The sequence below is a fragment of the Periophthalmus magnuspinnatus genome, chromosome 13 (genome assembly GCF_009829125.3).
Source record: "Periophthalmus magnuspinnatus isolate fPerMag1 chromosome 13, fPerMag1.2.pri, whole genome shotgun sequence".
In the NCBI taxonomy this organism is placed as follows: Eukaryota; Metazoa; Chordata; class Actinopteri; order Gobiiformes; family Gobiidae; genus Periophthalmus; species Periophthalmus magnuspinnatus.
This window is the reverse complement of record NC_047138.1, coordinates 6,730,372-6,741,789: the sequence shown is the minus strand read 5'-3', so window position 1 is coordinate 6,741,789 and position 11,418 is coordinate 6,730,372. Positions and strand designations below refer to the sequence as shown.

General features: G+C 38.9%; 1 protein-coding gene across 1 annotated transcript; it reads right to left on the bottom strand.

Annotated features, from left to right (window-relative positions):
- Positions 1-1,543: 1,543 nt before the first annotated feature.
- On the bottom strand, positions 1,544-8,927 carry tada2a (transcriptional adaptor 2A). The gene is made up of 15 exons (XM_033977183.2): positions 8,825-8,927; positions 8,108-8,214; positions 7,967-8,026; positions 7,437-7,528; positions 7,173-7,330; positions 6,539-6,627; positions 6,381-6,453; positions 6,222-6,285; positions 5,599-5,642; positions 3,551-3,661; positions 3,028-3,099; positions 2,760-2,892; positions 2,254-2,297; positions 2,061-2,140; positions 1,544-1,853 (listed from the first exon to the last, which is right to left on the bottom strand). The coding sequence occupies exons 1-15, from the start codon at positions 8,847-8,849 to the stop codon at positions 1,668-1,670; spliced, it is 1,338 nt and encodes a 445-aa protein (XP_033833074.1). The 5' UTR covers positions 8,850-8,927; the 3' UTR covers positions 1,544-1,667.
- Between the last annotated feature and the right edge of the window lie 2,491 nt (positions 8,928-11,418).

Sequence of the window (11,418 nt, the reverse complement as noted above, 5' to 3'; positions counted from 1 at the left end):
TGTTCTGGTGTGGCGTTGGGGGTGAGGATTTGAGCAGGAGGCAGTATGTCTGACGAGACTCTGTGTGGGCGAAGCGAGAACACGCAAGCCTTGACACCAACATCTGCTCCATCTGCCGTTCCTGCCACCGCACACACGCACACACACGCACACATACACACACACACATTACAGAGGCAACACTATGGCTGACTTCAGGCTGAGACAGGTGAGCAGCCACACCGTACACCATTTACTCATAGGCCTGTTGATCAATCTTGATCAAGATTTGGGGACCCATGACAAGAAACCTCACATGGGCCCCTCTAATATAAATTAATGGGAGGATCTAAATCTGGGCCCCTAAGACCTTGAGGTCCTGTCTACTTCCTTGTGTACTTGATTCACATGATAAAATGTAGTGCAGAAATGCCTTCTGTATTAGGCATGAATGTAAAGTTAGCAGCTAAAAGACATAAAAGCACAAAGGATCATCAAGCCCTAGTTTAATCATAAAAAGGGAATGACAGGAGGAAAAATAAACTATGCCCCAAAACATTGGCCCATTTGAGTCCGTCACCACGGTAACTCACTGTGAATCTAACCAAACTAAGACAGACCAGGTCCACTTAATAAGGATTAACAAGAGTTTAATGATTTGACTTGTATTAATTTATACGTATACTATCCACTTATTTTACTCAAATGACTTACAAACCTGATCTTTCAACCCCTTCTGCACTAACGTGTAATGGGAAGTGCAAATCATTACATTCATGGATCATACTTGAATTTAATTCTACACTTTTAAATGTTGATTTATGTAGGATATGTTTAAAAACTCAAGGAGCTGCACAGCTCTCAGCATCTTAGATAAGCAAAACATGGTAATTAGGTAATTTAATGAAAATCTGAAATAACATTTTAAAACACTTAAAACTTTTTAATAAGCTTTAAAAACAGTTGAATGTTTTTATTTAAATAGGGTGCAGCAAAATTATGTAGGCCTTTTGAGTTAGAATCTTCATACTAAAAGATAATAAACTGATTATGGACATTTTTTTTATATTAAACCTGACTCACAGACACATGACTGTCTGTCCCTCTAAGATGGAGGCCTCCTTTGGTTTACCGTTGCCATGGTGAATCCTCTTTTCTGGGATCCATTGATAAAGTCTTGTCTTCTGCTAACCTCAAGGTTTACACCGACTGAAACAGAAAACTCTTGAGTTGTCTGTCTCGGGCGAGATTAACCGAGTTAACAGAGTTCACTGAACTTCCTTTATGAAACAGGGCCTTTTGTTTGTAAACCTTAAATTCAACAAGACGGTGCCTGTTTTGTCCTGCTTTGCATACGTTAATTGCAAATGGACATTTTGGTTCTCCATGAAAGTTCCCTTATCTTCGTAGCCTGTGATCTTTTTGTATCGTTACAGAGGTTCAGCTCTCTGCTCTGATAAACCATCAGAGGCAAATAATTAGCTACGTGACCACATAACTCTCTCACAATATGGACCTTTCAACAATACACCTAATGTGAAACATCAAACATAGACTGGAATGATACAAAAGAAACATTTACATATAATATATTTTAAAAGAGCAGCAATTGAACACATTTTCTTACAATTCTTTTACAGTACAATGATATATAAAAAAATCTGTAGCATTTAGTGTCCACAGTGTCTTCAGGCCTTAGTAATGTAGCCTTCCTTGATGAGAAAGTCATATATTTTGCGAGTCTTGTTGACATCAATCTTGATTAGTGCTCTGGCTTGAGCGAGTCGTAGCCCCCCTTGCCGTCTGCATTCATTCAGGAGAGCTTGCTTATACTCAAGGTAGGCCCCTGGCACCAGGCGAACCACCTGGCACAGCTACAAGCACAAAGCAAACCACGATTACTGTAAGGGACATTAAAATACCAGAAGACCTTTACTTAAATTGCTTCTGTATTTCATTTTTCTAACAGCTTTAAGTGTTTATTCAACTGAAGCACTAACAACACATTGTACAGAGTTTAATGCATCCTTTGCTTTTATGGGGCCGCTGTGAGCCATTAGACGTAGACAAGTGATAAGTACCTCTTTCTCTCGCTCATTGAGCTTCTCTGTTCCCGGCAGTCCTGTGAGGTTCAGGGGAGGGGCACTGCGCCTACCTGATGCTGTGGAACAATGAATAAGACTTAACATAAAAAATCTTAACAGCAAAAGACAGTAGTACAATAACTGAAATAGTAGTCCACTGATGAATATGTATTTGACAACACATTTTTACCTGAGACCGTGAGCGTTGTGACAGGTGGAGTAATGCCAGCGTCACTGTAATGAGAAAAATCATCATCAAGGTTAACAAGCAACATGGTCAAATTGCATTTCACTAAAGTAACAGTGCAGAACGGTGTAGGAGTGGCACATCAGCTGTATGATTCTATGGAAATAAAAAAAATCAGGTAGGTTTTATGTCATATTGTGGAATATTATAGCCAAAGGAACATTCTCATAGTAAGGACTCATGTTTTTCTACTAATTCAATAATAATATCCAAAAAGAAAAAAAAAAACATGCTTTTACTTTTGTATATTTTTTTTTACAAAATGTGATGCTGTGGGGCTTTAAAAACAACCTTTTTAAATGTCTGCTAAACCAAGCTCATGATACGTGAATTAAAAAGTAGATTAAGGAGATTAAATGGCAACGAAACAGAGGTAACCTTAGGATCAGGTCACCTCCTGCTGGCCCCTCCTTTGCACAAACTTAAGAACAAGGAATTTGAGCTCTCACATTGCAGCTTGTTTGCTAAGCCATTGCTGGCACGCCCGGCTATCCTGTATATACTGCAGCACATCCGACAGCATGGTCCTCTTTCTGCGCTCTTCCTCTCGCACACGCTTCACACGATCATGGACCTTTGCACCTAGATGTAAACAAACACAGTCAACACTGGCAGCAATAATATGAATTTTTATTTTTTTTAAAGAGAAAAATATAAACAACTACGATGCGACATAATAAAGTTTTAACAACGTGGCAAAGGTAATTTTGGACTCACTGCAGAAAGACTTGATTCCAGCTTTTCTGTACTCCTGTAGCCGGTGAATCTCCTTCCTCAACTCAAACTCCACTGTAAACAAATTCCAAAGAACATTATGGGATCAACTTGCAAACACATTGCACAGCGCAGCTTTTTAAAAATATGAGTCTTTTTAGGCACTTTTTCTGTCCGCTACCCACTTGTCTGGATTGTTCGACAGTATAAACTTAAATTTATCTTTATCCAAGGCCAAAGGACAAGTTACATGTCAGATCTGTGGAGAGGGTATCCCACTCACAGTAAGAATTTATGTTTTTCAAGGCATTAGGCAGTTAAAACACAAGTTTAATTCTATACTGTGGCATATTCCAGGCAAAGCAACAGTAGCTCCATGGAGACAAGCCGACCCATGCCAGAAAGGTTGCATAATGCATATATCTCCCTTCAATGTCTCCCTTCAATGTATGTGCAATGTCTGACAAGTTCATACTGCATTCAGGAACACCTTGTATCACAGGCATCCCACAGCAGGGACACTTACATGCATTGCTTTCAATGAATTTGTCATGTTCCATTGGTCCCACCACACGAGCAAAGCGCCTCATCACATCATACATTTCTTGCACTTCTTTTGGGTAACAACGCTCCAGTACTAACAGAGAAAAAAGAAATAGCAAAAGGTGAGTGGGCAGCAGCTACAGACAAATATAACATAAATGTATGAAAGGAAAATCCACCTCTTTTGATGCCCCAGATAACAATAGTTTGAGATGTGATATTTCATGAGATTTACCTTTTGCTTTTATAAGTTGGAAAATAGGAGGCACTTCAACAAAATGCTCCATGTAAACATTTTAGTCCACAACAATCCTCTTTGCACCTATGTTTGACAAATCTGTTCAGAGCAAATCATTATCACTTCCTTCTTTGAGGTAGTTTTCATAAAATCTGTGTATGAGATTTAACCTTATCAATCTGCTAACCATTACATTTACACATGTGCACATTTTGTATGACAGTTCTTAAACAGCAAGTAGTACTCACAATTACCTGTATAACTTTTAACAGTTATGGTATTACCATACCATGCTTTTACTTCTATACAAGTAATAGTTTGAAGTAAAATATTAGAAAGTAAAATGGACAAAAGCTTTATGTCATCAATAATATATAATATAAATATTTGCATTTCATGTGCCACTCCTTCAGATATGAATGAATTAATATATTTTTGTGGTGGATTGATATATTGATGTACCCAACTTTAAATTAAAATGCAAACATTATGTCCTGAAAGTAACAGTTTTTTCACTCTTAGTTATAGCTGTAAAATGCAATGTTTTCTCTACCTACATCTGGTCACAGATATATCAGGCAAATTGTTGTATAGCAGAGCATTAAATCCTATTGCTAAAAGCGCAGACTAAATCATTTTCACTGAGCACTTACACTAGTCTATAAGTACTTTATATACAAGGCAGAGTTGTGTTTATTATCGTGTTGCTGAGTAACAGAGTGTCAGAGAGGAGGGAAAGCTGTTGTGTGGGTGTGACAGGAGTGGCCGCGTGTGCAGGCATCGCTAAAGCCAATCTTCCCCATCACTGCTTTTAAATGCAAGCGCTAATTAGCAGTTGCCATACTCCGGCCTAACGTATGAAATCATGCAAATGAGAGGACACACACAGAGATGAGAAGTGCATGTCTCTATGGAGATGTGGACGCAGGCCATTATGTGAGTGAATACCAGCACACAAGTAAATCAAGCCCATGCAGAGGGCTCACTCATGTCATGTAACAAGCTGCCTCAGAACTTCACACTGCAGGCCAGAGACCACAACAGGGGCCAATGTGCCTCCAGCTATAGCGCAGACATGATACTGTGTACCTCCAGGCTGTAGGAATGCATGTGACGTGCACAACACATACACAACACGCAAACACACTCGCTGCCCGCAGAGACAATCTTTGACAGTCTCCATGACAACCGGTCTGCAGCTCCGCGGCGACTGTGAGTCCGCTTTTGTCTTGAAAGACCGGAGAGATAAGGCAAAGGAAAGGGAGGCTGGAGGATACATAAATAAAACATGAGGAGAACTCTTGAACTCCCAAACCACAAATTCTCACAGCGATGTGTGGGTCTGGTTTCTGAGGCAGCGGACAACAGCAGGCTTTAATTGGACAAATCCATTCATGCCTAACAGCCCTCTTTGTCTCAGTGCTAAAGCATGAACCCAGAGGCTGCTGTGGAGAAGCAACCTGTGGCAGGTCGATCAATAAAAGAAACTCACCTCTCCCTCCTATTATAACAGCAGCACTCATGGCATGGTTTCCACTCACACTGAAGCACACCGTGGCACAGGCTTAGCAGACTATTCAAGGACTGGTCGTAAATACATACTTTTTGTCAGCTGCCACACGCCAGCTAGATCAGGGGCCATTGGGGTTAGTGCTGGTTATTACCCTGGACCTGTTTACATCTGTCCTGAGAAATTGTCTTCAGCAATTTGTCAGGTAGATAGCAAATGCCTCCACAGGCTGTGAGGTGTGCCATTACAGCCAAGCCCAAGTGTGCAACCCAAAAAGACTTACTCTGAAATTTCCGCAAGTTGATGAGACCATGATCTCGGATAATCCTAAAAGAAATTAGAAATTAAATAAATTAAAATAATACAGATAAAAGTCCTGATTGTTAGATCATGTATTTAACATTTATAACATGATTGAATCAATTATTCAAGAATCCAGAATCCAATGAATCAGGATCCAATCATCAGAATTCTCTGAGCCTGGCATTTAAAAGGTCATACACTTTGAAGATCTCATGTCACAAACTTGACAAGATTTATTAAGAGACAGAGCCAAAAGCATGCCTGCCGATCCTGGCATACCATTCCTCCATACTTGGAGAGCACACCGTCGTTGAGGCTGATTTAGAGAAGGATTCATTACAGCTCTGATGGATGACAATATATTTAGGGCAGGTGTTACAACCAACTAACTGTTGGAACAAGATATCCAAATCAAATAGTATATCTAACAAAATATATTAAGAACTAATAGAAAGCCTTCAAAGACAATATCTGATTTCTATTTAACTTAATGGTGCTACATTAATATTGTATAACATGCGCCCTCTAGTGATGAATAGGGCTCATCACAAGAAGTACAATGTAAGAAAGGCATCAACCTTTAGATGAACCAAAACTGCTTACTTTTTCCTTCTTTGCCGCTCCCTTAATCTTGAATGATATATATCAACAACTGCCAGCTTTAGCGCTGAAAATGAGCAACAAAAAGTATGATAAACGACAGTTTTTATTAAGTGTCTAAACACTTTATATTTGTAAATGTCAAAATCAAATGAAGCATACCACGTAAGACATCGGAGTCATCATCCACAAAGTCGATGTCCTTCAAGTCCCATTCTGCATAGTTGTCAAACTCCTAGAGAAAGAAAAAACAAAAACACACTGTATAAAAAGTATAATTGTAACTGAGCTATTTGGATTATGCCGTGTTGAGTCCTCACCTCCATGAAGTCAGCTCTTGCAGGCATGTATCCAGCCATATCCCGAGACAACACTGACTCAAAGGTAGGACGAGGTGGGTCATCTGTGGCTGTAATATTACAACATGTACAGTGATTATGAGCATATAATACTTTAAATTCACAAATAACTGTTTGAATGTTAAATGTTTCACCATGGCAGTATCATGCTTTTCCTCGGTTCATTTACAAAATATAATCTGAACCTAAACTTAGAGGCATGCCAGAAGTTGAAACAAATCTTATCTGTAGTCAGGGTGCGCCAACTGTCTTGCAGACAAAATTGAATGTTTGTTAAGCACTCACACAGCGTGACAGATGGAGAACTGGAACCCTCTACAAATGCAAGCTAGTTCCTGATTAACCAACTGCTTCTGACTAACTGACTACATTAGCTGCTCAAAAGACATGCCAAAAGAATGTAATAGCATTATGTAAAATGTAAGCAACAAAAACATTTAGAATCAGAATGAAGGTCATTGGATGATGTGGAAAATCCTGTCATCTTGTTGTCAAAATGTTTTTTTATTCACTGCAAAAAATAAATCCCTTACAGAAAGAATAAATTATCTACTACTACTATTACTACTACGGGAATGTTAAATTAGATACCCACGTCTAAATGGAATTGCTGTATCTGCAAAGTGTGAGTCTTTAGTTTTTTGCAGGCTGAGTAAGGTGGAGGAGAACAGGGGATTATTGATGAAATTCTTCATGTAGTGGCTCTCACATTCTTCTTTGTTTTTTGTACGCATTTGATATGCCACATCCTGCCTGTAGACACATAAATACAATATTTTGACTGTATGCAAACCTTACAAGTCATGCTAATCTTTGACAGGTAACAACAGTTAATACTTGTACGTCACAACTAACTCACCAGTTTCCAAATCCACAATCCATAACTGCTTCTAAAAGAGCCATTTCTTCTTGCGCTGTCCACCCAGGCTCCAGCACTGGGAAGTCTGAGGTCTGCCAGAGCATGGTTATAGAATGACAAAATGACACTCAGTATACATTAAGGAACCAACTAGGTATCCTCCACCATCACTTCTCTAACAAGAGACAGAAAGTCAGGGCACTAGATTGGTGGTTCAATCTTGCTATGACCAGTACTATTGTTCTTTGTTCTTATAAAAGAACCATCCATGCCTATTTTTGAATGTGGAGTGCGAGTGATTGATCATAACTGGTGAAAGTTGAACGGATTTGAAGAGATAAGTAGTCTACCCCAGGGTAGCTGTTGCAAGAGAAGGGGCTTACTACCACCAAGTATGGAGAATGAATGAATAATTCACTAAACTGTAAAGATAACTTTGAGTGTTTGGAAAGGTGTAATACAAGCCTAATGAATCATTATCATTAGACCTGTTGCCATTAACAGATCAGAGGCAAACAATGAAAACATACCATAATTTCATACTTGTGATCACTCTGGTGCTTCTTGTATTCAAACCCTCGGGTAAAGCACTACAAATATATCATGATTTAGTTATATGTCATTCTAATGTAGTGACCTCTAAGGCAATTACAAATATAATAGCTTTTTACCTGGAGGCAGATCAGAAATGGAGAGGGTCCACACTCTGCACATTTAATGTATGGTTCAGTAAGGTAAGATGAACAGCCTTTGCATGGGGGTTTATCAAAAGGATCATCTGTAACATTAAAACAGTAACATCCCTGTTACTAAAAGAAATAGCTAGAGTGCAAAAATGTTTCAAATGAGTTGGGATAAAATATTTTGCTTTATATCATGTTTAAAGTTCCTACATTCAGCAGAGCACACTACTTTAAACTTGTATGTCAATGTACTAATGCTATTGTTAATAACAGGTGAATACCAGCAAAATGCAGAGACATAGAACACAATAGAAAACACACAAATACAGAAACACAAAGAGATACTCACAGACGCACACCCACACCCACCCCCACACCCACACATATATTCTATAAAAACTGTAAACATACACATCTCAGCACTCTTATCCTTTCCTTTTCGTAGAGTCCGTTGCTTTATTGTTTACTTTACATGTGTGAAACTCATTACACCCTCCTGACTTTATGTTTTAGACTCTTGGTCCTCTTTGACGCTTAAACCAGAACATTCACTTGCTAAATGAGAAGCCGTAAACAAAAACACTAGCTAGTTAGCTAACATTAGCCCACAATGCTATGCACTGACATGCTCGAACAAGTAACATAGCAATGTTATTATTGGTTTAGGCTTAAGCAACAACTAAACGTTTTTAGGTACACACTTACTCCCAAAAGGTCCCAATCGGTCCATGTTTTAGGATGTAACGAAATGATCCACGATCCGTGTAATAACTCAGTGAGTCTGTTAGCAGCTATCCAGCCTTAAGGCAAATTGAGTTGAGCAAGAGTGAATCGATTAAAAATGAATTATGATTATTAAATCGTACAATATCACATTTAAACGGAAGTATTACCTTTGTAAGCCTAAAGCGTAGCTAAGAAAATATTGACAGATCCAATAAAAAGTTACTTATCACAAGTAAATCTAAAAATCTAAAAGGTTACTTATCACAACAAGCAGATCTAGTGAATGGTGGTTCATTTCACTCAGTTTACATGCTAAAAAATAATTTAATAATTTGGTACATCTGACAAAGGAGTTTCTTCATATGTTTAAAAAACGCTCACGTCACGCAAAAGATAACTTATATTGAAATTGCAATGTTTAATTTCCATTGCCATGTTTCATTTCGACACGCGGTGGCGCACGTGGTCTAAGGTGAGGTGCAGTTCTCTGGGTTTACAGTGTTTTTCTTTGTTTCTCATTCAAAATAACTTATGCGCACGGGCGGGAATTTGTATAAATATCACTACTCTTTTTCTATTTACATTTGAATACAGTAGAGTAGGTTATTCACTAATATATATTTTTTTTAGAAATTGTCATGAAAATAGCCACCTACTCTTAGCAAGACTATGAATCAAAATAAAGTTTCACTGATGTAATACTTTCCCCTCGATCTGCAGGCCATCTATATGCAGGACATTACTACTGTAATGGGTGTATTCTGTGAACTTCTTCCACTTTAGGTCCCATGGACAAAATGTATCACTGAGAAGGCCCAACAACAAAGCCCCCAGAACAGAACAACTGCACTCACAACAGGCCATGTGGTAAGAGTCTTTAATTAAGTTTAGTATAAGTTAATAGCATTTTGACACTTACACAATTGCAATATGGCATATTGTTTTGTGGCAAATCCCTAACTAAGTTTCAGACTAAAACTACCTGCTGTTTGAAATATGTTTTTTCTTTTTCTCTCCAGTAGTGTGCCTTGTCTTTTTGACCACATGAAAACGACCATTGTTTGTATCATGCCAATAATGCTGAATCATTCTGTTATTTGTGATTATTCTTTACTTAGAAAGCCAAAGCCATCGCCTGTCCATCTGAAATGCCAGGGTCAGCATATGTTGGAGCATACTGTATAAAATCACATCTTGGCACTGAATGCAGGGAGAATATATTATTCACAGTGAGACAAAGAGAATAATGTCAGACTCACAAGTGACATGTGTGCCTCCCTACCATGGCCCCTGCTGCAGCATCAGCGCCTGTGGGCAGACAACCTGCTGTCCTCCAGCCACATGCCACCCCCGCCCACCCTGCTCTCTGCCTTTATTCACACGTTCAGCTTCACAGCATCAGGTCTGAAAGACACCCCAAGCCCTGTTAGTGCCTATCAAACACAAGAGGCCTTCAAAATAGACGTGTGCCACTTTATATCCCCACCCCCAACTTGGAAAACTCCACCGATTCAGACCATTACTTCACCTCCTACAATTGCACTCCCCAGCTGCTGTGATTTGAATACGAGAGCCTCTGAAAAGGAGGGCATCTGGCACACTCCTCAGAGGCGCACAAACAGCTCAGCTCTCCTGTCATGGAAATGCCCCTCAACAGGATTAAGACTTTCGAGGAGCAAAATGAGCAACACTTAAATTTTACTAAAGAAAAGAAACATTAGCAAACACCCGTGAACTTTTAGTGTGAAGGGTCTGGCTCTATTCTATTACAATAGTGAGCGGTGGAGTTTATTCAGTCACCAAAAAGATCCATTTTTACCTTTCTCACTAAACACTGTGCACTTGTTGGACAGGACAAGACAACGTCATCATTTTGCACAATTTTGTTCATCACTGTGAGGATGATTTAGTTTTTTATTTGTAACCAATATGCAACAAATAAGGTTAAGGTACATTTTATTATCCCCATGAGGAAATTATACAATACAAATATAAAAGATTGTTCTGTGCAAGTTTTTACAGTGAACACAGAACAGTACAAATAAACTAGACTGATGTCAACACACTTGATTATCTTGATTATTAGTGTTTTTTCAAATTTCTAGTAAAATTATTAAAATAAATATTGTGTTTGTTTGGTTTACAATTTCCCATTCAGCTCAAGTTCACTATAGAAATCCTCTGTAGAGCACATCTGACTCTGCACTCCTGTAGTTTGTGCTATAAACCTGTCTGCACTGTGTGTCTTTACATCGCCTGACAGAGACGTGTACGCCTTACAGTGATACCATCTTTACACTGTCTCACGTGGCTCCAAGTGACTAAAGTCAGAGCCATGTTGTCAAAGCACTAAACATATTGTGAGCTGATGAAACACTTGACAAGAGACGTTTTCTCTTTGTGTGAGCAGCTGCCCGACTTCATTTTCCTGTTTGCTCTCATCTTGGCTTTGTTAACAGCGTGGTGTAAGGTTATAAATGGCTCAAGACTTGCACCACTTGACACTATCCAGAAATGAGCACGATAGTACCACATTGTGTTGTCTATAAACACCAGTCACCCCACCTGACCTT